Raw genomic sequence first — 23769 nt, 5'->3', positions numbered from 1 at the left:
GCCTCCTGAGGACAGCAACAAAGTAGAAAGATGGAAAATTTTCATCATTTTAGCTTCTTTCCAGTGTCCCTCTCTCTGTACTGAGAAAATCGTGGAGCAGCAGGAGGTCCTCCAAAGATAATTTGGCCCTGTCTACTCATTCTCCCTTTTCCTACAGTCCCAAGTAACAAAGTAAGTATCAAAATATGACTGGAAACAGCATCTTTTAAGTTGCTTGGAACTGCAGGAAGATTCTTTGAGTTCTGTCTGGAGTGCTGGGGCGATGGCCTGGGTGCCCACAGAAAGGGCTCTGTGTGCCGCCTGTGGCACCCGTGCCATAGGTTCGCCACCACTGGTATAGGGGATGGTGATAGTAGAGGGGATAGTGATTGTATAGGGGATAGTAATAGTAGAGGGAATAGTGATTGTAGAATGGATAGTGATTGTATAGGGGATAGTAATAGTAGAGGGAATAGTGATTGTAGAATTGATAGTGATTGTATAGGGGGTAGTAATAATAGAGGGGATAGTGATAGTAGAGGGAATTGTACAGTGGATTGCTGCGCTGCTGTGCGGTCACAGCCTGTGTGCAGTGCCCGTCTTCCTCCTGCAGGTGGCGCTGTGCAGCCAGCCATCTCCCCGGCCAGTGCTGAAGTTGCTGTGATTGCAGGGCGGATGCATATGCATGTGTATGGCTTTCTTGCTCCATGGCAGAGGGGGGCCAAGTGCTGAATGGTTCTAGCTGGAGGAGTAGGAGGAGGCAGCTGGAGGAGTAGGCAGAGCTGTGAGCACTGTGCTGCTGCCGGTAGCTCAGGCTTCCTATGTGCCAGCCTCATCTGCCTCCTGCACCCACAGCCTGCCCGGGAATTGTGTCTTACCCCATTGCCCTGGAAGCATAAATGTGTGGACATGGCAGGGGCACAGCCAGGGGTCCATGCTCTGCAGCTCAAACGTGTCTGCGTCTCTGACACCCTGAAAAGAGGATCCAAGTGCATCAAATGGGATGATGTAAGTACCCCCTGCTACATGCATGTATGCCCAGGTGTGTGCCAGCTGCTGCCCACATGTGCCCTGCACTTCCTGCCTACTCCAGCTGGTGGCAATGCAGGGGTCCTAGACTCCAGGGCTCAGGGGACAGGGCAGGGGGCAGCAAGGGTTAAACAGAAGTGATTGACTGGCAGATGGGATCTTTGGGTTTTTTTTTCTGTTTCCAACAAGATGACTCAATGAGGATATAAATATTACTCCGGAGAGTGTTAGGTTTCTCCAGCCCACACTCAATAAGCATCTTGTCACATGGAGGCAAAGACAAGTGGATGTGGCTGCAGCGCTTTCTTCTGTGCACAGACCCCATAGAGGGCCATTATGTGACCCCCGACCACAGACACTGGTGACAGCTGTCACTTCACACGCTCCTCTTATCCATCAGTCATTACATAGATGCCAGCAATGCCCCAGGGAGCCGCACACTGCACTTGGGCTTTGCTGGATGTGGGCAACAAACAGGTGGTTGTTTATTCAGTGTGATAGCGGACATGCTGTATACATTATATAGCTGTATATACTGTATATATATATCTATACGCTGCTGAACATATAGATAGGGGAATTGCTGTATACATTATATAGCTGTATATACTGTATATATATATATATATCTATATTGCTGAGCATATACATAGGGGACATGCTGTATACATTATATAGCTGTATACACTGTATATATATCAATACGCTGCTGATTATATAGATAGCGGACATGCTGTATACATTATAAAGCTGTATACACTGTATATATATCTATACCTTGCTGATTATATAGATAGCGGACATGCTGTATACAATATATAGCTGTATATAGCTATACTCTGCTGAGCATATAGATAGCGGACATGCTGTATACATTATATACTGTATACACTGTATATATACCTATATGTTGCTGAGCATATACATAGCGGACATGCTGTATACAATATATAGCTCTATACACTGTATATATACCTATACTCTGCTGAGCATATACATAGGGGACATGCTGTATCCAATATATACTGTATACATTGTATATATATCTATACTCTGCTGAGCATATAGATAGCGGTCATGCTGTATACTCTCTCTATATCTATACTCTGCTGAGTATATAGATAGCGGACATGCTGTATACAGTGTATACATATATACCTATACTCTGCTGAGCATATAGATAGGGGGCATGCTGTATACACTATACACATATATACCTATACTCTGCTAAGCATATAGATAGCAGTTACGCTGTATACCCTATGTACATATATATGTATACTCTGCTGGGCATATAGATAGTGGTCAGTTATATAAATCACATGTATGTGCCGTTCTATAAAATATCACATAATATGTTCATAATATACTACATATCTACATGTGGATCTAAGAAAACACAGAGTAATGTAACAAATCATAAATTACTCCATTGAAACAAGAAGTATACGTATAATACTGTTATACATTGTTGCCAACTTAGAGACACAGCAGTTGATTTGATATACTGGATTCAGAAATGAAATAATGTATTTTTTTTTTTTTTGCAAAATTTTATTAAATTGTTTGTACTAATTCCCATCCATTGATATAAATGACCTCTGATACTTTTAGATGTTTAGACAATTTTCTGTTACTTCCTCTGGAATCCTCAGTCGCTCTGCTGTATCTGTAAAGAATCCCATACCATAGCACCTCTCATCCATGTAATGCTGTGTCCCCAAGATCTATAGGGTGAAAAAGTAGGGAAACAGTTCTCCCTAGTTTATCATCCCAGAGAGCCCTCTCATGAGTTTTTTATATAAAGCCCCCAGATAGACTGCCGAGGACTGAGATTGCATCATGTGGGGCCCCCCCAGCAGCTTGGGGCCCAGGCACCTACCCAGGCATCTCGGATGCTGGCGCCAGCCCTGACTACTTATGACCATGTAATATATCAGTTTTGTTGTTGATTAAATAGCAAACATATCTACATTTCTGTTTTTTTCTGTCAAGATGGGGAGCAGAGTGTACACTTTTTTTTGAAACAAAGAGTGAAAAAATTGAAGGGGTCTGAATGCTTTTTTTTTTTTGGTCTCTGACAATTGGATTTTAAAAATGTTGGGTTGTCATAAGAACCAGGATTAACAATAAAGCTTCATTACAGACACCTGTGATAACTGTTACAGCTGGTTATTGTAGTCTAAGGCTAAAGTACAGTAAATTACCAAAATCCAGAGGTCCGTCTGTAACTAGGGGTCGTCTGTAAGTCGGGTGTTCTTAAGTAGGGGACCGCCTGTATATATACAAATAAAGTCTAAAAAGAATCATGCGCTTTACTCCATACCAAGATGTGACAGTGGCGTTTCGGCTTTAAATGTTGCTGTCATATTTTCTTATGAAATAAAGAGGATCATTCTTTTTGGACTTTATTTGGAGTGGGGCTGATTTTCTATTTTGTACTTAGTGGAAGACCTTCAGCCTGGCCCTGTTGGCATGCACCCATACACTCCTGTGTGCTGCTTTATATATATATATAATTGTAAAGGAGTTGTAGCAGCACTCAGATACGAATACACTCAGGTGCACTTCCCAGAACCTGGACCAGAGTTCTCCAAGGTATAAGTGAAAAGAAAATGTCAGCACTGCCAGATTGAAGGTGATAAAAAAAAGTACTGATTTATTCCAACCAAGCCAAGCTACGTTTCGGGTCCTAAAGCCTGGAGCCTTCCTCAAGGTTTAGAAAGGGTCCAGGCTTTAGGGGCCGAAACATAGTTTGGCACATGGAAAAAATCAGTAAGCTTTTTTCACCTTCAATCTGGGAGTGCTGACATTTTCTTTTCACAACACACATATCTATATCAATATATATATATATATATATATATATATATATACACACATATAGACAAGTGCTGAAAACTGTCAGTGATGTTCCATTGCTCATCTCCTGTCAGTCCGTTACTGCGCCCAGTAGTACAGCGCTGTCAGGATAGTACAGCAATGTAACAATGTGTAGCATCTATTATAACATAGTGGTTAATAATAAGCCCCTGTAGACATGTTGTGCAGCTCTAGTGCATAAGCCACATTGAAGAAGTAAATACGGTGTAGAAAATTAATGTCTTTATCTGAACCTCTATTGTGCATTCCTTCTGGTTTTTACATTGGATTTTGCTTTTTAATGGCGAGAGAATAAAATCTAATGCTAAATCTTCTTGGCGTCATCTCACCAGTGCTTTAAAAGAGGTATGTCTTCTTTTTAGGATGTGTCTGTTTTAGTAATAAATTGAATGCTCCATTAAGGATCGCTATTGGATCATTTGTTACTCTTTTATTCCCATTGGAAATTAGGTAATTGCCAAATGGTTGACAGCCGTTACATGGTTGAATCCCTGTATAATTTGATAACGTCCTCTGATACTTAGAGCAGCAGCCTAGTGACACCTAGCTAGTAATTTACTTATATAGCGCCATCATATTCCATAGCGCTGTACAGATCATTAGGTACATATGAGAACAAATGAAGACATTACAGTGCAATAACATGGGCAGATGGAGTGATAGGAATGAAGAGTTTATATTCTACGATATATTTATACATTTCTTGGAGGTATAACAGAGCAATAGCACAACATAGGGGCCGATTTACTTACCCAGTCCTGTCGCCATCCCACGGTGCGTTGTCCAACGAGGATTCGGGTCTGCCGCGATTCACGTAGCTCGTGCACCCAAGTTCCTGCATCCGCCGATTCTGCGCCGAGGTCCGCCGGAGTTCACCTGCTTCTTCCCGGTGCTTGTAAGTGCGTTTCTTGCGACACAATTCTAAATGCTGAATCAGTCGGGTTGTCCGAAGGCCACGCCCCCCAATTTCTGCTGCATGCAAGCCGGCACCGATCTGCCAAACTCCGATCGCGTGCGCCAAAATCCAGGGGCAATTCGGCACAAAGCGGAAATCTCTGGGAAACCGGACGAAAATGGGTCCGACGGACCCTTGGTAAATGAGCCCCATTGAGTCCCAAGAAAAGATGCTATAGAATTGTTATACTATGCAATTATTTACCATAACTGACACGTCAGACTGGGTTAAACAGAGTTACAAGTTAAATATGAGTATTGTGGAAACCTGCAGTAAAAATCTAAGAATCCGCACACACGTCCCCCATACGGTCATGTGAATGTGGCTTTACTCACATGTACACATATTTATACACTTATGCGCACACATTTATCCACTGATATATACATTTATACACATACACAGATCTGTTCCAATAGCTTCTGACTACATGGGGAACGTAGACGACAGAGATAAGAGATCCCTTTCCCTCAACATTTCTTATCTGAGCTGCTGATTCATGATGTGTACTTTAGAAGATGTTCACTGTTATATACAATTTGCAGCATATTATATATATATATATATATATATATATATATATATATATATTTGTGCACATCCTCCACTCTTTAGTTTGCCAGCTTGGTGGATGTCGGGGCCCATTGACGCTGTGAGCCCCATAGCAGCTGCTACCAATATAGTTACGCCCCTGTATATGAATGTACCCCGAAAGAAAGTCACCTCCTCCCACTGTACCCATTCAGAAAGCCTTTGGCCTCATCTGAAAATTTTGGAAGGACATGTCATGGAAAAGTATTTGATGTTTTTTTTCAAAAATAGGAATGTTTTTGAAAACCAGGGTGTATTCGAAAATATTAAATTAAATATATGGAAATGAATCAATTAAAGAATGTAAACAATTTTATATATTTAAATATATATTTAGAGATAAAGAATATATATAAAGTAATATAGTACTATATAAAGTAATTAATTTGTTTATTTATAAATAAATTACTAATATATATAAATATATATACACCACATTATATGTACTATACAGTAAGTACAGTTTATAAACAGTGTGTAAAACAAACATTTGCTATGCGGCTCCACTGCTTTCCTGTGACATGTCGTCCCAGTGTTCTCTATTAGACATGACTTTCACAAAGCCGAGTCATTGCAAGGTGGATACGTGTAGTAGTGGGCAGACACCTGCTCTTTATCAAGAAGGCAAATACAAATCTACAACTAAGCAAATACGAGGCAGTGTGCTAGACCCAGAACTCCTGGGGGTCATTACATTCCTATACATTACATACATGTACATAACCTATGATCACTGCACAAGACATAATAAAGATCTAGTCCATTTTTCATCATCCATTTACGCAGGCACAAAGGTTTTCATGACTTAGTTTCTTTGTAATGTTTGAATACATTATTGGTATATGTGCAGTTCTAGAAAAATAATGTAGAATATTATGTCCACAGCTCCTGTGTAGACCTATGTGTTTCTATGGCTCATGGCACATTGCTGATTTACTGTACACTTGTAAAATTGGAACGGAAAATGACTGTGGGGTTATTGTGTTTGTAAATTGTTATTACGGAGACATACAGTTGTAGTGATGTATGTTGCAAAATTTTACTGTAGATGAAGTGTAGTAAGACTATACAATGTGAAGAGGTATGTAGACTTTATTCTTATAGTCTTTATTCGTTATGGATTATAGAGCCTGTTTCTTATACCATATTTTCTAAAATTCTCCACATTTCAGGTTGTTTTCCCCATTTCAGGTTGTTTTTGAACATATAATTAATACAGGAACTTCCTGTGACCATGAGACGATCAAATACATCAATAAATGCCTTGGTCATAGTCCAAGTTCTTTCCACTGATTACAAGGATAGCACATGGACATATTAATCTTTATGGGCTCATACACACGGCCTTGGTTTCCACGGTGGACTGTTTGAACCGATTGCCTGAGAAGCAAAACTCACAGCAGGTCCTACTTGTGCCAGTGTTTGCAGCTTGGACATCCTCATGACTGTCATTGGCCTGTGAGCGGACCTCAAAAAGCGAACCATAGATCTATTGTTTGTGGACCATGAAATGAATGCAGGGAGCCTAACACTGACAGGTCATAGCACTATGGTACTTACCACTGATAGTTTAGATCAAAGGTCTCCAATTATTGTGCCATGACCTAAGACCAGTCTGACGTGGAAGGGGCACTATGTTGTGGCCTAAAAGCAACATATGCAGCCCATAGTTCTATGAATATGTCGGTGATATCAGTCAGAAGTTCATAGGACCATACCTGCCGGCAGTGTGTGGGGAATCTTTATTGTCCTAATGTCTTGAGTTGATGCAGAGGATGCAATGACTGACAGGTTCTACCACTATGGTACTTACCACTCATAGTTTAGACCAACCGTCCCCAACCACAGTGCCACATCCTAAGACCAGACTGGTCTCATCAGAGAATCAAGTGGCCATGATGAAGTTAATAAATGGAAGGAGCCCTGTGCTGGCGCCAAAAAGCAACATATGCAGCCCATAGTTCTATGTATATGTCAGTGGTATCAGTGGTATGGTTCATAGGAAAATACCTGCCGGCTGTGTGTGGGGAATCTTTATTGTCCTACTGTCTTGAGTTGATGCAGAGGATGTAATGACTGAGAGATTATACCAATTACCACTGATAGTTTAGACCAACCGTCCCCATAAGACCAGTCTGGGATGTGATCAGAGGATCAAGTAGTCATGACCAAGTCCTACCTACTTAAGTCTTGAGTTGATGCAGAGGGTGCAATGGTGCAATGTTATAACATCATTGCACCTTCTTGCTTCAGAACCACGCATGGAAGGTTACATGGAAAGGTGAGTATCTAAAAGTTAATGAAAAACTGAATTTTTTGATACTGCCCCTGTCCCACTGTCCCTGTTAAAATTTTGCTGCATGCAGCCATTCCCTGGTTCAGCCACTAGTTTAGACAACGACAGTCTGTACTATAGTTCAACCCTGAACTCAGTCCAAACCACTGCCGCTCTTGTAACTACTGGTTGTAATATGACAACCCAAGGAGGCACATTTACTTACCCGTCCCGTTGACGCCGCCCATCAGAAATGTCCGCCGAGGATTCGGAGCTGCCGTGATTCACTAAGATTGTGCGTCCAATTTCTTGCATGTGTCGTTTCCCCGCTGAGGTCCGCCGGAGTTCACCTTCTTCTTCCTGGTGCATGTGAGTGCTGATATTGCGACATAATTTGATTTTTAAATTCCGCGGTTTGTCCTAAGGCACGCTCGCCCGATTTGTGTTGCATGAAAGCCGCCACCGATGCACTACAATCCAATCGCGTGCGGCATAAACCCGGGGCAATTCAGTGCAAAATGAAAAAATTCGGGAAATGCGACGAAATGCGTCCGATGGACCCTTAGTAAATGTGCCCCATAATGTCCATTGTACCCATAGGGGGTCATTTACTAAGGGCCCGATTCGCATTTTCCCGACGTGTTTACCAAATATTTCTGATTTGCGCCAATTTCCCCTGTATTGCCCCGGGATTTTGGCGCACGCGATCGGATTGTGGCGCATCGGCGCCGGCATGCACGTGACGGAAATCGGGGGCATTCGGAAAAACCGCCGCATTTAAAAAAAGAAATGTGTCGCTTGGGACGCGCTTACCTTCACTTCGTCCGGCCCGGTGAACTCCAGCGCGTTCAGATGCTTTTCAGCGCAGCAGCGCCACCTGGTGGACGTCGGAGGAACTACCTTGATGAATCCAGCGCAGAGAGAGCGCCGCTGGATCGCGAACGGACCGGGTAAGTAAATCTGCCCCATAAAGTTCATATCTTAATAGACCAAACCATTACAGATACCAGCCTCTACCAAAGAATCAATTCCACTAAAATCCTTAGCATAACACATATATCAGACAGTCCATATGTGGGTCTCCCTTTGCTTTCTGTACTCCCGCATTCTGTTTCATAATGTTTATGTTTCATTGAACCAGATCCTAAAATAGTACAATAGCGTTTCCAATGTGTTTTTCATTTCTTCTATTTGTTTGCCTTAACTTTGAATCACATTGTTTTCAGGCAATTTTCTAGTTGCATACAGATGGCAGGGGTCTGCTGGGAATTCTGAAATGTTGGAGGTCTGCTCCTTCTGGTTGCATTATATAAAATAGCTGAATAATGGTTCTTGCATAATTGTTGTGTTTACGAGCGGCACAACCCCAGTGTTGTAGCTGGAGTTTAGAGAATTCCAGGTGTCTTCGGGAGGCCAATGTTATGGAGCACCAGGGGGGCTCGGCTTGATGTCACATTTCCATGGAGTTTGTATGTTTATCCTATGTTTGGCCTTAGGGGTCAAGCAAAATGATGGACTACATTATGGCCTGTGATATGGTGCATGAGACAGAACTGAATGACACAGCATATGGGAGCCTACTTAGTTCTGGGTAGGATTCAGTATCATAGACAGAGCTTTCTTATGATATACAGTGGGGGACATGTATCAATTTTTTTTTTACTTGGTGCATAATTGAGACATTTGGAAGGTCTTTTTTGCACCTTGTGTATGGTCATGTCTTTTTTCTAGTGCTTCATGTTCTGTTTTTCCTATCCTGGCAGGTGCAACTTTTGGCTTTTGACTTTTTGTTATATGCAGGAGAGGACACAAGCCATGTGAAGGGTTATATACAAGAGAGGACACAATCATGTGAGGGGGTTATATACAAGAGAAGACACAAGCCATGTGAGGGGTTATATACAGGAGAGGACACAAGCCATGTGAGGAGGTTATATACAAGAGAGGATACAAGCCATGTGAGGAAGTTATATACAGGAGAGGATACAAGCCATGTGAGGGGTTATATACAAGAGAGGACACAAGCATGTGAGGGGGTTATATACAAGAGAAGACACAAGCCATGTGAGTGGTTATATACAGTAGAGGACACAAGCCATGTGAGGGGGTTATATACAAGAGAGGAGACAAGCCACGCGAGGGGGTTATATACAGGAGAGGATACAGGCCATGTGAGGGGGTTATATACAGGAGAGGACACAAGCCATGTGAGGGGTTATATACAGGAGAGGATACAAGCCATGTGAGGGGGTTATATACAGGAGAGGATACAAGCCATGTGAGGGGGTTATATACAGGAGAGGATACAGGCCATGTGAGGGGGTTATATACAGGAGAGGATACAGGCCATGTGAGGGGGTTATATACAGGAGAGGACACAAGCCATGTGAGGGGTTATATACAGGAGAGGATACAAGCCATGTGAGGGGGTTATATACAGGAGAGGATACAGGCCATGTGAGGGGGTTATATACAGGAGAGGACACAAGCCATGTGAGGGGTTATATACAGGAGAGGACACAAGCCATGTGAGGGGGTTATATACAGGAGAGGACACAAGCATGTGAGGGGTTATATACAAGAGAGGACACAAGCCATTTGAGGAGGTTATATACAGGAGAGGATACAAGCCATGTGAGGGGGTTATATACAAGAGAGGACACAAGCCATGTGAGGGGTTATATACAGGAGAGGACACAAGCCATGTGAGGCCTATGCCAATTCCTGACTCAATTGCACAATACTACACCAGGAAGGACCTAGCATAGTATCCATCTGGGCGCACCTCATAGTATCACCTACTATAGCATATCCAATGCCATGTCTGGGCCGGCTCAATGCACGGCTCTTAATTTTAATTTTTTTACCTACGTCTTTTTTTCATGCATTTGTGAATTATTTCAAAATATAATTTTTATTACTGGAAAACCCCTTTAAATATTATACAGGCTCATAGTGTAAATTTATATTTTACACGGAAGTAGTAGTGGAATCATCACAATAAGGACCATGATTTATTATTCAGATGCAATGAGGTAGAAGAAAAAAATAGCCCTTATGAATATATACAGAAAAATATTCCCCAGTTGTCATCATTCATGTGTTTTCTTCATTCCTGTGATTATATCATTATCCATGTAAGCAATCTGCCTCCATGAAGGAGATGTCACCATCCTCATATTTGTGCTTTCCTTGATACATGAGTAGTGCTTGGCTGCTTTTTTGCTTTAGATCTACATTTTGGCAGTATCATCCGTTTAGGCGATGTTCACACCTTTTCCTGTTGTTATGTCCGATTTAGGAAATAACAGAAAATATGGAAGGGACTCAACCTAAGACCAAACAATCCCATCCAGTATAATAAGGTCTGTTAGGGTGTCTGTTACTTTGGAAGACTTTTTATCTGTAATTTTTAACTGTCTTGAAGACGGATGTGCAGCTAGATTTCTTATCAGAATATTGGTATACAGTACATTACTGACTGCTGTATCTATGGATAATATTTATGGTGCCTTTTCAGGCCAAACACAAATGTTAAAAATAGAGAGAAGTATTAAAAGTATATTTACACTTAGGTTTATAATGAAATGATTTTTTTTTTTACAAAAAAACTAATTTGTTTTCTCAGGTGGTTATTTATTCTGCTAAAAACATGGATTTCCCCCATCACCATTTAGACAAATGGGACAATTACAGTGATTATAATCAGTTCTATTCATCCCAACAGCCTTAGGACTGGTTCACATGGTGATCTTTGTCTTTTCTAAAGGAAAACCTACCACAAAAAAATGCACTTTTTTCACACTATTTGCCTGCCCTTTGGCTTTGTCCACATGGTAAGTCGTTGTCTATGTAATATGTTAGCTACTGTAAACGTGCTATTGGCTAACCGATTACGATAGACAGAAGGGAACCTATCAGGCACCTCTAGACCCTCAAACTGAGGGTCCTACCTCATTTACTGTAGTGAGTTGCTCTGCATGATGATATTGAAATGAATCAGCGGCTCCTGTAAATTATAAAATTAACCCCCCAGTCTGCATGGTAATCCTGTGAATGGAGTCATCCGGGTGTTCCTGAGCTGAGCTAAATCAGGCTGCAGCACTCCCTTCCTCCTCTGTCCTATTGTACACACGCCCCCTTCCTCCTCTGTCTTCTTGTACACACGCCCCCTTCCCCTGTCCTATTGTACACACACCCCCTTCCTCCTTTTTCCTATTGTACACACGCCTCCTTGCTCCTCTGTACTATTGTACACACACCCCCTTCCTCCTTTTTCCTATTGTACACACGCCTCCTTGCTCCTCTGTCCTATTGTACACACACCCCCTTCCTCCTTTTTCCTATTGTACACACGCCTCCTTCCTCCTCTGTCCTATTGTACACACGCCCCCTTCCTCCTCTGTCCTATTGTACACACGCCCCATTCCTCCTCTGTCCTATTGTACACACGCCCCCTTCCTCCTCTATCCTATTGTACACATGCCACCTACTTCCTCTGTCCTATTCTACACACTCCACCTTCCTCCTCTGTCCTATTGTACACACACACCCTTCCTCCTCTGTCCTATTGTGCAGATGCCCCTTCCTCCTCTGTCCTATTGTACACACGCCCCCTTCCTCCTTTGTCCTATTGTACACACGCCCCCTTCATCCTCTGGCCTATTGTACACACGCCCCCTTCTTCCTCTGTCCTATTGTACACACGCCCCCTTCCTCCTCTGTCTTCTTATAAACAAGCCCCCTTCCTCCTCTGTCCTATTGTACACATTCTCCCTTCCTCCTCTGTCCTTTTGTACACACGCCCCTTCCTCCTCTGTCCTGTTATAAACACGCCTCCTTCCTCCTCTGTCCTTTTGTACACCCCCCTTCCTCCTCTGTCCTATTATAAACACGCCCCTTCCTCCTCTGTCCTATTGTACACGCCCCCTTCACATATCATCCATACCTTTCTATGCTGCAGCTTATGGGGAGGTGTGTAGGGGGTGTTTAGCCAGTAATGTCCTCAAAACCCTGCCTGGATCCCATGTGATCAAACCCAAAATGTGTTAAGAGATTATATTTTTCATATCTCATTGTGGTCATCAAAACTATATTAGCTGTTTATGTTATAAACCCAATTGCTATAACTTGCTACACACATAGTACATACTCATCCATATATGCCACCTCTAATCAACACCATTGAGTATTCCCCTGAATAATTGTCATAAATGGTTATTGATATATTTTTTATATGTTTATAATAATAGAAGAACCAAATGAAAAATAAAAATAGAAGCAGATTAGAAGGACAAAACAGATAGAGTGTAGGGGGCGCTGTTTTGCGTTTTTGTCATTTAATAGGAGACTTGTGTAAATTGGAGACTTGTGAAATTGTACTCTTTTGACCTAAGTATGAGTAAAATTTCATATAGGGTACAGAACCTTTTTGTTACTACTATCTTGTAGTGGTATCTATTATATCTGTATAGAAGTTATTTAAGGGGAACCAATGAAGAACAGGCACAATAAACCTTACTCACCCCCCAATGTGCCTCTGTTGAAAAGTCAGTAGATGAATCTTAGCTTAAGTCTGCCTCCTCCCACCAGTAAAATCTTTCCCCAAACTGTTTTCTGCCTGTCTGTTAGCTCCACCTACTTGTGTGACTCCACCCACTGTTGCATGGCCCAGCCCATTGCCCTGGTGACAAGATCTGCAGTTTCCCAGACAATGCTCACTGCTAAATTCACCATGCAGTGAGAGGGACAGCATTCTGGTAAGGACTAGAAGAGGAGAGGGAGAGGACTTGCTGTCTGCTCGGGCTTTGATTTAAGCAACACTGAGCTGCGAATCAAAAGAAGGAGGCATGGTGCACTGGCAGCATGTAGAAAACTCTTCTATTCAGAATATGACTCTTTTATACTATTTGCATTCATTCTGCCTTACAATTCATTGTATTACAATATGATTGTGTGATTTTACTTAACTTGCACCCTGACAAGTCAAAAAACAACACATGTCTGTGCTGCTCACTCCTCAGCTCTCAGGCCCCACCTTTGTACTCCTGTACAGCTTGTCCCCCACTGATGTCAGCTTAGCAGGCATTGACGAAGCTGGAGGGAGGAGCTGTAGAGGAGCACAAAGGTGGGGTCTGAGAGCTGAGGAGTGAGCAGCACAGACAAGTAACATGTAAGAGCATTCTATTGATGTGTCAATATTTGTTATTTGTTATAACAAAAAGAAACTAGAAATTGTGCCTGAACTCAATTGATTCAAATGTCTTAAAAATGTAAAAAATGATTCCTTAAAAACCCATTAAAATGTTTAAAATAGCCAAAAACAATAGGGGTTATTCTACCTAATATGGTATTATGTTATGGCTTACAAATAAGCAAAAAGAGACAAGTCGTGTAATAATCACAGCAGCAGAAGGACCTTGGCTAGCTGAGATATAAAGACGTCTTACATTGTGCAGCGCCTTTTATATTCTTATAATAATCCGTTCCATGAAGGGTCCGGTAATAGAATCTGCAGGCAGCTCTATTATCTTGTTTACCACATCGCATGATATTCACGGAAAACTATTTTAGTTCCATTTAGTACAATACATTTCTTATCCAGGAGTGTAAACTAGATGAGTGAGCGCTTTCTCCAGAGCACTTGGCGCATACTCACTGTTTAGATATTTGGCAACATTAGTATACAGATTTCAGAGACACTTTGGTTCTGGCAGGTGCTACCTTACATGTCATTGCTAAACACAACTGTAAAATGGGCTTGTGGGGAGAATACTCAACTACAATAGATCAGATAATGTATACTTTTACATGAAAGAGGACCATCTCATAGAAATAATTTTAGCTTCAGTCTACACTTTGGTTTTTAAGCAGAAAATTTGGGTCACATAATAGGTCTGCTGTCGGGCTTTCAGACACAGTATACCAGTATATTCAGCTGGAAATATAAGACTGGTGTGTGGAATACCAGTCTTAATTCCCCCTAAAAGCCTTGGGCCTTGTCAGGGCCAGCCTCAGGTTTCAGTAGGCCCCTGGATGACGGAGCCTCAGTGGGCCCCTTATTATTGAACTCATGTGGCGGCATTAAAAATTCAGAAACTACAGTTTCCGGTTCTCTAAAATAATCCCTAGTTTATCATCCCAAACAGCCCCCTCATGGTTATTTTATATTAAAGAGAACCCTTCAGGCAAATTTACCACAAAAACTAAATATATTTTCATAAACTGCCATAAGAAAGCATTGTCACTATCCCTTCATTTTCCCTCTACTTGCCTCAGGTCATAAAACTGTATGCAAATGACCTGAGAGATGTCCAATGAATCACTGGTGCACTCATGGTGCTGTCTCTCTATACTTCCTGGTGCTGGCGCCCCCTGCAGCCTTTGTGTGTACTCAAATGCTCAAGGATGCAGCCATATTATAGCAGAACATGTCAGGTACTTGTGTAGCTGATGTCTGTGTCTCTCACAGGCAGCAGATAAAGCACAGACACTAGCAATGCTTTCCTATACATTACACACAGACATGAGCAGGGGGAGGAGAGGGGAGGGGGAACAGGAGTGACATCACTGCCTCTGATCATGTGAGCAGCCTCATTTACATAATAAAGAAATGATGATTTCAGAATGATTAACTCTTCAGGGACCGCCCGCTGACATCAGTGGGCGCAGGTTCTGAGTCTGCAGTCGCAGCAGTTTGCTACTGCTCCCGCGCTAGCGGTTTGTTACATATTCTCCATTCTCTGCTCCTCATAGCATCGCACTCCTTCAGAGGAGCGGATAGGCGCTGGCGCCGGCTCTATAGACACAGCAGTCATGTGACAGGTGGGTCTAAAGGGGTCTAATTGGACCCAGTCCAGCTGTGATCAGCACCACCAGTTGCAGGTGGCCATTTACCCTGTAACTTAGGCTCTTACAGATGTCTCAGTTACAGGGGAAAAAGTGAAAATGTCCTCCAGGGGTCTTTTATGATGTCACGGGGGAAATATAAAGTAAAAACACACACACAAAAATATTAATCCATATTCATAAAAATACATTCACATTTCCCCATATATTAAAAAACAAATGCCCCGCTACACTACAAAAAGCATCGCCATAGTCGCCCGTTTGCCCCAGACTAAACATATTGGGGCAGATTTACTTACCCGGTCCATTCGCGATCCAGTGGCGCGTTCTCTGCGGTGGATTCGGGTCCGGCCGGGATTCATTAAGGCAGTTCCTCCGACGTCCACCAGGTGGCACTGCTGCGCTGAAGAGCATCGGAATGCACTCAAGTTCAACGGCCTATTCCTAGTTAAGGTAAGTGCAAGCTCCTCTACACATTTTTTTTTTTTTTAAATGCGGCTGTTTTTCCCAATCTGTCGGGTTTTCGTTCAGCCGCGCCCCCGATTTCATGCATGCCAGCGCCGATGCGCCACAATCCGGTCGCGTGCGCCAAAATCCCGGGGCATTTCAGGGGAAATCGGCGCAAATCGGAAATATTCGGGTAACACGTCGGGAAAACGCGAATCGGGACCTTAGTAAATGACCCCCATTATATATCAAATCAACCAAATAAAAATAGGGAATCCATCAATAATGTTAATTTTGAGTTAATTTGAAAATTTTTTAAAAAATTATAATTTTACTTTTAACCCCCAATAGATATAAAAATGATTAAACTTTCATTACCTTTTTAACTAGCTCTACGTGTCCCAAAAAACTAAAAAAAAGTTATGGCCCTTAAACCAGCACTTACGAAAATTTGCTAAAAATACCTGGTCACTTTAGCCTTTTCAGGACGCGTCACTAAGGGGTTAATGTACGAACTTACTTGATAAAGACTGGGATGGGAACCTTGTGAGCTTCTCCAACAGGTAGCGGTGTCAGAAATAGTGACAGAGACCTGATGACAGGTGACCTTTAAATATGACATGGAGGTGGTGGTGGGGGGAATTTAAGTATTTAAGTAGGGTATAGGTTCCCTGTATTGTCTTTGGTGGATTCTGACTAGTCATATAATTATAGGTATTTTGAACACCTCCATTGCTATCACATTGTGTATACTGTAACAATATCACATCTGGGATGGTTCCCAATTGCATCAAGCTTTTAACGAGGCGGTAATAAAAAAATATAGATTATTCTATTTTGTAGAAAACTGTTTACAACGAGGAGTGTAAACCGCACGCGCTCAGCTGGAAAATAGCGGTGCTGAGTTTGTTACTGGAGCTTAGCTATGTTTGTCTTCATGTTTTATTACACCATTTTTGCATCGTGGCTGCTCTGTGTCTGACAAGAGGGGAAAAATGTGCACCTACAGCGGCGTGTTAGGGCTTAGTCGGAGTTTGCGGCACATTTATTACTGACGTGCGCCACAATTCTGCTGCATGAACAAAGTGCTCCAAAAAAATTTGTGCTAACTTCTGGAGCTATGCAGGGGGTTCCTTATGAAGACCGTGCGCTAGTTTTGATGAATCTCCCGCACTCTGCACACTCCTCAGGCAAACTGCACATGGTACAGACGGGACTAGTTTTGATTAATGTGGCCCGATAACTACAGGTCAGACACTGGGGGTCATTTACTAAGGCCCCGATTCGCGTTTTCCCGACGTGTTACCCGAATATTTCCGATTTGCGCCAATTTCCCCGGGATTCTGACACACGCGATCGGATTGTGGTGCATCGGCGCCGGCATGCATGCGACGGAAATCAGGGGGCGTGGCCGAACGAAAACCCGACGGATTCGGAAAAACCGCCGCATTTAAAAAAAATTATGTGTCGCGAAAATTGCATTTACCTTCACACATCAGTCGGCTCGGTTTATTCCAGTGTGTACCGATGCTCTTCAGCGCAGCAGCGCCACCTGGTGGGCGGCGGAGGAACTGCCTTAGTGAATCCTGGCCGGACCCGAATCCACCACAGAGAACGCGCCGCTGGATCGTGAATGGACCGGGTAAGTAATTCTGCCCCACTATGTACAATCTGCCAGATCCTCCTGCTCTATGACATGCTGCCTACTGATAGCACCCATTTTGTGCACCATTTTTTTGGTCATGCTGCAGAATTGTGATGCATGGTCCGACTAAGCAGTAACTCGCCCCTTTAGGTGGACATTTTTTCTGTCTTGTCAGACACAGTGAAGCTGCAACCCAAAACCAGCACAGACACTTTATAAACACATGTGCAAGCAGTTTCCACGTTCTTTCTAGTGCAAAGTCAGACAGAAAACTGGTGCAAACACTTTAATAAATGTGGGCCAGTTTGTAGTTTGTAAGTTGATACTTCTCTGACATCTGCCACTATACATAGAAGGTGGGTCAGCCGACAATAATCTAAAAATATGTCCACTTTCATGGTATGTTCATACTTTCTGGTTTTCAGATGTAGCCTATACCAGATGTACAACAGGGAGGTCTTGGCTTCTAAAAGTGAATTAAAAAACTTGCCCCCCTGACACAACAATACTGGGAGCAGGTTGTCCACTAGAGGTGCAAATACAGGCAGTCCCCGGGTTACTTGCAGGATAGATTCTGCAGGTTTGTTCTTAAGTTGAATTTATATGTAAGTTGAAACTGTATGCTTTATAATTGCAACCCTACTCAATTTTTTTGGTCTCTATGACAATTGGGTTGTCATAAGAACCAGAATTATCAAAAAATTATCAAAAAATTACAGACACATTTGATAACTATTATAGATGTTTATTGTAGCCTAGGGCTAAAGTACAGTAAATTACTAACATCCAAGGTCTTTTTGTAACTAGGGGGTCGTCTGTAAGTCAGGTGTTCTTAAGTAGGGGACTGCCTGTACTGGAGCCACTTCCACCTGAGAAGCATTTCTGCTCTGGTTTATAGACAAGGTCCTGATGGAACCTTCTCTGTGATGTAAATGATTTCAAGTAAAAGAGGTTTTCTGTGTTAATAATATTGATAACGTATGCACAGGATAGGTTATCAATATTGGATAAATGGAGGCTTGGACCCGCCATTCAGCTGATACCAGCCCTGGAATAATAAAAGAACAGAGCAGGAAGTCCTGGTCCGTTACTTGTTGAGTGGTCATTGGCGGGAATGGCACCTAAGCTCCTATTTATGTCAGCTGCAGTTTCAACTGTTGGCCACTAAACAGATAATGGAGCTGTTTTTTTTATCTGCATTTTCTGTTACAAACAGACTACAATATCAACATTCCCCTTCCATGACAATTCAAAGGCAGGGGGGACCTTACTTTGTCTTTTATGCTCCAAGATCTACTTTAGAGGGGCACTTCTTTAAAAAGTTGGTCACAGTTTACAAATGCTAATATTAAAATTTGGTTCCCCCTAAAGGGAGTTTGCCCCCTGCCAACTCCCTCACACAAGTTATACTACTAACATGAGAGCCCCCATTCCCTATAAGTACAACTTAGAACCAAACCTTTATGCTCTTTAAAGCGTCTGTAAGTCGTCCTTTGCATCACTGTATCTAGCAAAATTTGAGTTTAACCACTGTACGACAAGGCCCTTTTTCGTTTTTCCTTTTAATTTTTTTACTGCCCACCTTCAAAAATACATAAGTTTTTTATTTTTTCATGTAAAGAGCTGTGTGAGGGCTTACTTTTTGTGTAACAAATTGTGCTTCATAGTAGGGGTATTTATTATTCCATGCCGTGTACTGGGAAGCAGGAAAAAATTTGAAATGCAGTTAAATTGGTAAAAAAAAAATGCATTTGCACAGTTTGCTTTGTGGCTTGGATTTTACAACTTTAACTGTGCACCCCAAATGACATTTCTGCTTTATTCTTTGAATCAGGGATACCAAATTTATGTAGGTTTTATGATGTTTTTATAAATTTACAAAAACTAAAACCTCCTGTCAAAAAAATGTATTCTTCATTTTGCCATGTTCTGGCGCTAATAACTTTTACATACGTCACCTAGCAGCAAGTGTTACCGATTGCGGGTGTTATCAGTGGGTGTTTTCTGCACTATGCAGCAAATACTCACCAGCTATGGAGAGGGCTAAGCCCATAACCCATCTCCAAACATAAGCAGCTGAGGTGCAACGTAGTTATACGTCATGCATCGTTAAGGGGTTACGAGAACTAAAGGGGGTTAGGGGTGTCCACCAGGTGTCTATCTGGCCTATTTGCTAGGGGTGTAAAGCTGCCTGATTGGCTACTCTGCAGCCCATATATGCAGATAAGCCGGAACTGGCAATTGGAGGACACCAAACCTAAAGTTCAAGTCCACTCATCTCTTTCCAGTACAACTAAAGCAACACCGGTTCAGAACGAATAAATTCAGGCCCATATTGACTCTTTTTTAAAGTTTTTAGCAAATCTTAAGCGATTCCCTAGTAGTAACTAATTGATGCATGAAATTGTTCCCCTATAGTTGAACCTTCTCCAAAAACTTCAAATTTTTATGAAATTAATGGATTTAATTATGGATTTAAATTTTATATGAAATACTTACCTTGAAACAAAGAGAAGGTGAGTGGCAGGTAGTTGTATCGGCATGTAATGGAACAATGGAGACAAAATAGGGCGATTATGAGGAAATTTATTCTGTTATCCTAAAATATTGAACGAAAAGAGAGAAAAGAACACAACTCAGTCTGAAATGAATGGAGAAGCACAATCCACAAATACAATGTCAAAAACCGGTCCAGGTCCGCCATGGATTCGACATTCGGAAACGGATGTAGTTAGTTTTTGTTCACTTTGTTATTTCATTGACTATACAGGCAGTCCCCGGGTTACGTACAAGGTTTTGTAGGTTTGTTCTTAAGTTGAATTTCAATGTAAGTCAGAACTGTATATTTTATAATTGTAGCCCCAGACAAATTTTTTTGGTTTCTGTGACAATTGGATTAAAAAAAAATGGGTTGTCATAAGAACCAGGATTAACAATAAATCTTAATTGCAGACACCTGTGATAACTGTAACAACTGATCATTTTTGCCTAGGGCTAAAGTACAGTAAATTAGCAACATCCAGAGGTCCGTTTGTAACTTGAGGTCGTCTGTAAGTCGAGTGTTCTTAAGTTGGGGACCGACTACACAGATCAGATTAAAACCACCATAGTGGCACCTATTGAGAAAACTTTAATAAATGCGGGCCAATTGGGTTTTATTTAGGGGTATCATGGTACAGCGGGATGATTACATATGCACAGCATTTTTCAATTTTTCATGTTCATAAATGTGGAAAAACACATTTTACTTTCTTTACATACTGATACTTTGTACTGGTCTATCACAAAAATTTTAAATGAGGAATAGTTCAAAGGGTATGAATGCTTTTTCCACCCACTATGTGTTTCCACAGTAACTGGAAATACAGGCGGTCCCCTACTTAAGGACACCCGACTTACAGACAACCCATAGTTACAGACGGACCCCTCTGCCCACTGTGACCTCTGGTGAAGCTCTCTGGATGCTTTACTATAGTCCCAGACTGCAATGATCAGCTGTAAGATGTCTGTAATGAAGCTTTATTGATAATTCTTGGTCCAATTACACCAAAAATTTTGAAACTCCAATTGTCACTGGGGCAAAAGAAAAAAAATTGTCTAGAACTTCCATTATAAAATATACAGTTTCGACTTACATACAAATTCAACTTAAGAACAAACCTCCAGACCCTATCTTGTATGTAACCCGGGGACTGCCTGTATAGCAAGTGTTTCTTAGACACTCCATGCAATTATCTTTACAGACTGCTTATCGATATACATTGTATGTTAGAACAGACACGCAGAGGGTCATCTTAAAGGGGTTGACTGCACTTTTGCTGGTTTTATAATAATCCCTAAATATTCTTGTGCTACTTACTTTAATGCTGTCTGCAAACTCTCCATGGATCTTTGTTTACATGTCTAAACACTGATGAATAGGAGTGGCTGCAGCAGGAGATTATGACCTATCTTGCTCCTTCCTCCTCCTCTCTCCCTATGCTTCCCTATGTCAGTGAGATAGACTGTGAGAGAAAGAGGCACAGTGGGTGACGCCATTAGGACGGACTAAAGGAGTGAGAAAGTGTAAGTTATGTACATATGCCGAGGGCAGCATGCTGAGAACAGGGAAAGGGTGAAGATATAAAAGGAGGAAAAAGTACAGGTAGATATACATGCAGAGACACATCTAATGAAAGAAATTTATTGAAAAATGATCAATCCATTTAATGAGGATCTGTCAGGTCATCAGAACGTAAAGTCATATAATATATAATACCGTTCTTGATTGCGGTGCCAGGATTGAAAACAATTTTTGCCTTTCTAACCGTAATTCTGATTGATACCAATTTATGCAAAAATAAAACTCAAATGTTTATTTAAAATCTATCAAAGGAGCATGAATATGACACTTCCTCTGTTATAGGGACAATGTCAGAGCATTTCCAACAACATGATCTCATGAAATAAAGATCATGCCACCCGGGCTGCTCAGAAATTGTCATCACTGTCCAAATTGTGGTAAAACAGTAGACCAAAATATAGATACCGTAATCATCTGCATTCATTAAGTCATGTTTATATACTCACTATTGTGTTTTGTGGGACACAACATTCTATTTGTAAAACCTTGATTGTATTGCCAGAGGACTGTGCTCCCATAAATTTACAGCTGATAGTCTTTAATTGGTTAAAGTGGTTTTGGACAGGGGAGGAATAAGACTGCCAAAAGTTGTGGTCTGTATGAATACTATACCTCCTACAAGTCTGGAATTCACTTCCTACATATGGCACTGGAATAAAACCTCTTGAGGAATGGAGGATGTGTCCCTTCCTGCTTTCAATGTGTGGTTTCAGGACTTTTAGAGGACCTTCATGTGCATTGAGGGCAGGAACGGATATACAAGTATTTTGTGGGCGATGGTACTTCTAAGTATAAAATTTGGTGGGTGTTTTGGGCCCCCTAGAAGGCTTGGGCCCCCGAGCTACTGCCCAAATTGCGGTAGAAATTCATCTTTTTTGAGGGTTTTTCTTCATTGCAACGTAGGCAAAACTTGAAATTGGTTATAATATTGCAAAATGAAACTTTTGAAGTGGAGAAGTGTAGATTTATTATTAAATGGATCCTCCACCCAAAAATATTTGACTTTACATTTAGCATGAATAGTATAAGGCATAACTATTCAACATATCTAGTGCACAGGATTTTGGTTTGGAGTGCCTCCATTGCCTGTTTTCAACCCCCTCCAATCAATTATCTTCTGAATTGATCACTGACTTCTTCAGGGAGAGCTAAGGCTGAAAGTTGTCCCTTCCACTGGTGCGACCTGGGACGTGTTTAAAACTTCCCTGGTGGATGATAACTCTGTTAGTTAGACAGCTACTTGGCCTAATTTACACCAAAAAGTTCATCCAAAGTTAAGCACTGTTTCATTAATGTGTCTTAGCGGCACATTATTAATTATATCTACCTGTATCAACGTCATTTTGGAATACAAATAGGCACATTCCACTAGTTTTCACCTTTTTCTCATTTATTTATGCCTAACTTTTCACTGCTCTCGCCATGTTCCAAAATTTGGGCGAGGTGAGGCCAGGGAAAGGCGGAGCCGTTGGTCTTATGTTGGGGCAAGAAAACCGTCAGAAAAATTCAGGTACTGTTACATGCCATCTAGAAGAACCAAGAGTTTAATTTGTTGTGATAAATTGTGACTTTGAACCTGTAAAGTGAATGGAAACCTTTGTGGTGATCCTTGGCTGCACTTACACGGGGGTCAAGCTTTTAGTAGGACGACAAATGACAGTAAGGTTGCCCAGGTTAACACTGTTAGCAGAGAAGAGTGCGTGAAATGTAGGGCACTATGTGTTATCATGCAGGGGAAGCCTCGTGGCGGTGATTAATGATCAGACATTTGACAGGCACTGACCTTGTGTTTGTACAACTTCAGTTTACTCACAGGGAATTATACCAGTCAATAAGATGCTTTATCAAAAATTGGAGTCTGTCCTCCTCACTTCAACTGCAGTAGTCGTCTCCGTAAATCCTGGCAGTGTGATAAAACCGCGCCATGCTGAAAAAATCGTTACTAACTTAGTTTCGGAAAAAGTCGCAAGTAAATGACTGATCCTGAAGCTGCA

The 23769-nt window shown here is 41.7% G+C and overlaps 1 protein-coding gene across 2 annotated transcripts in view; it reads left to right on the top strand.

Annotated features, from left to right (window-relative positions):
• The first annotated feature begins 713 nt into the window (after positions 1 to 713).
• Positions 714 to 23769, top strand: part of PLCB1 (phospholipase C beta 1) — a 457336-nt gene continuing 434280 nt past the window's right edge. For both annotated transcript variants that reach the window (XR_011854040.1, XM_072140489.1), the window contains exon 1: positions 714 to 987. Coding sequence is in view for 1 of the 2 variants with exons in the window: in XM_072140489.1 (XP_071996590.1) it covers positions 889 to 987 (99 nt within the window). In the remaining variant the exon portion in view is untranslated. The remainder of the gene's footprint in view (positions 988 to 23769) is intronic.

The sequence above is a fragment of the Engystomops pustulosus genome, chromosome 3, assembly GCF_040894005.1.
Source record: "Engystomops pustulosus chromosome 3, aEngPut4.maternal, whole genome shotgun sequence".
Taxonomy (NCBI): domain Eukaryota; kingdom Metazoa; phylum Chordata; class Amphibia; order Anura; family Leptodactylidae; genus Engystomops; species Engystomops pustulosus.
The sequence above is the reverse complement of the archived record's forward strand: the minus strand, read 5'-3'. Positions and strand labels throughout refer to the sequence as shown.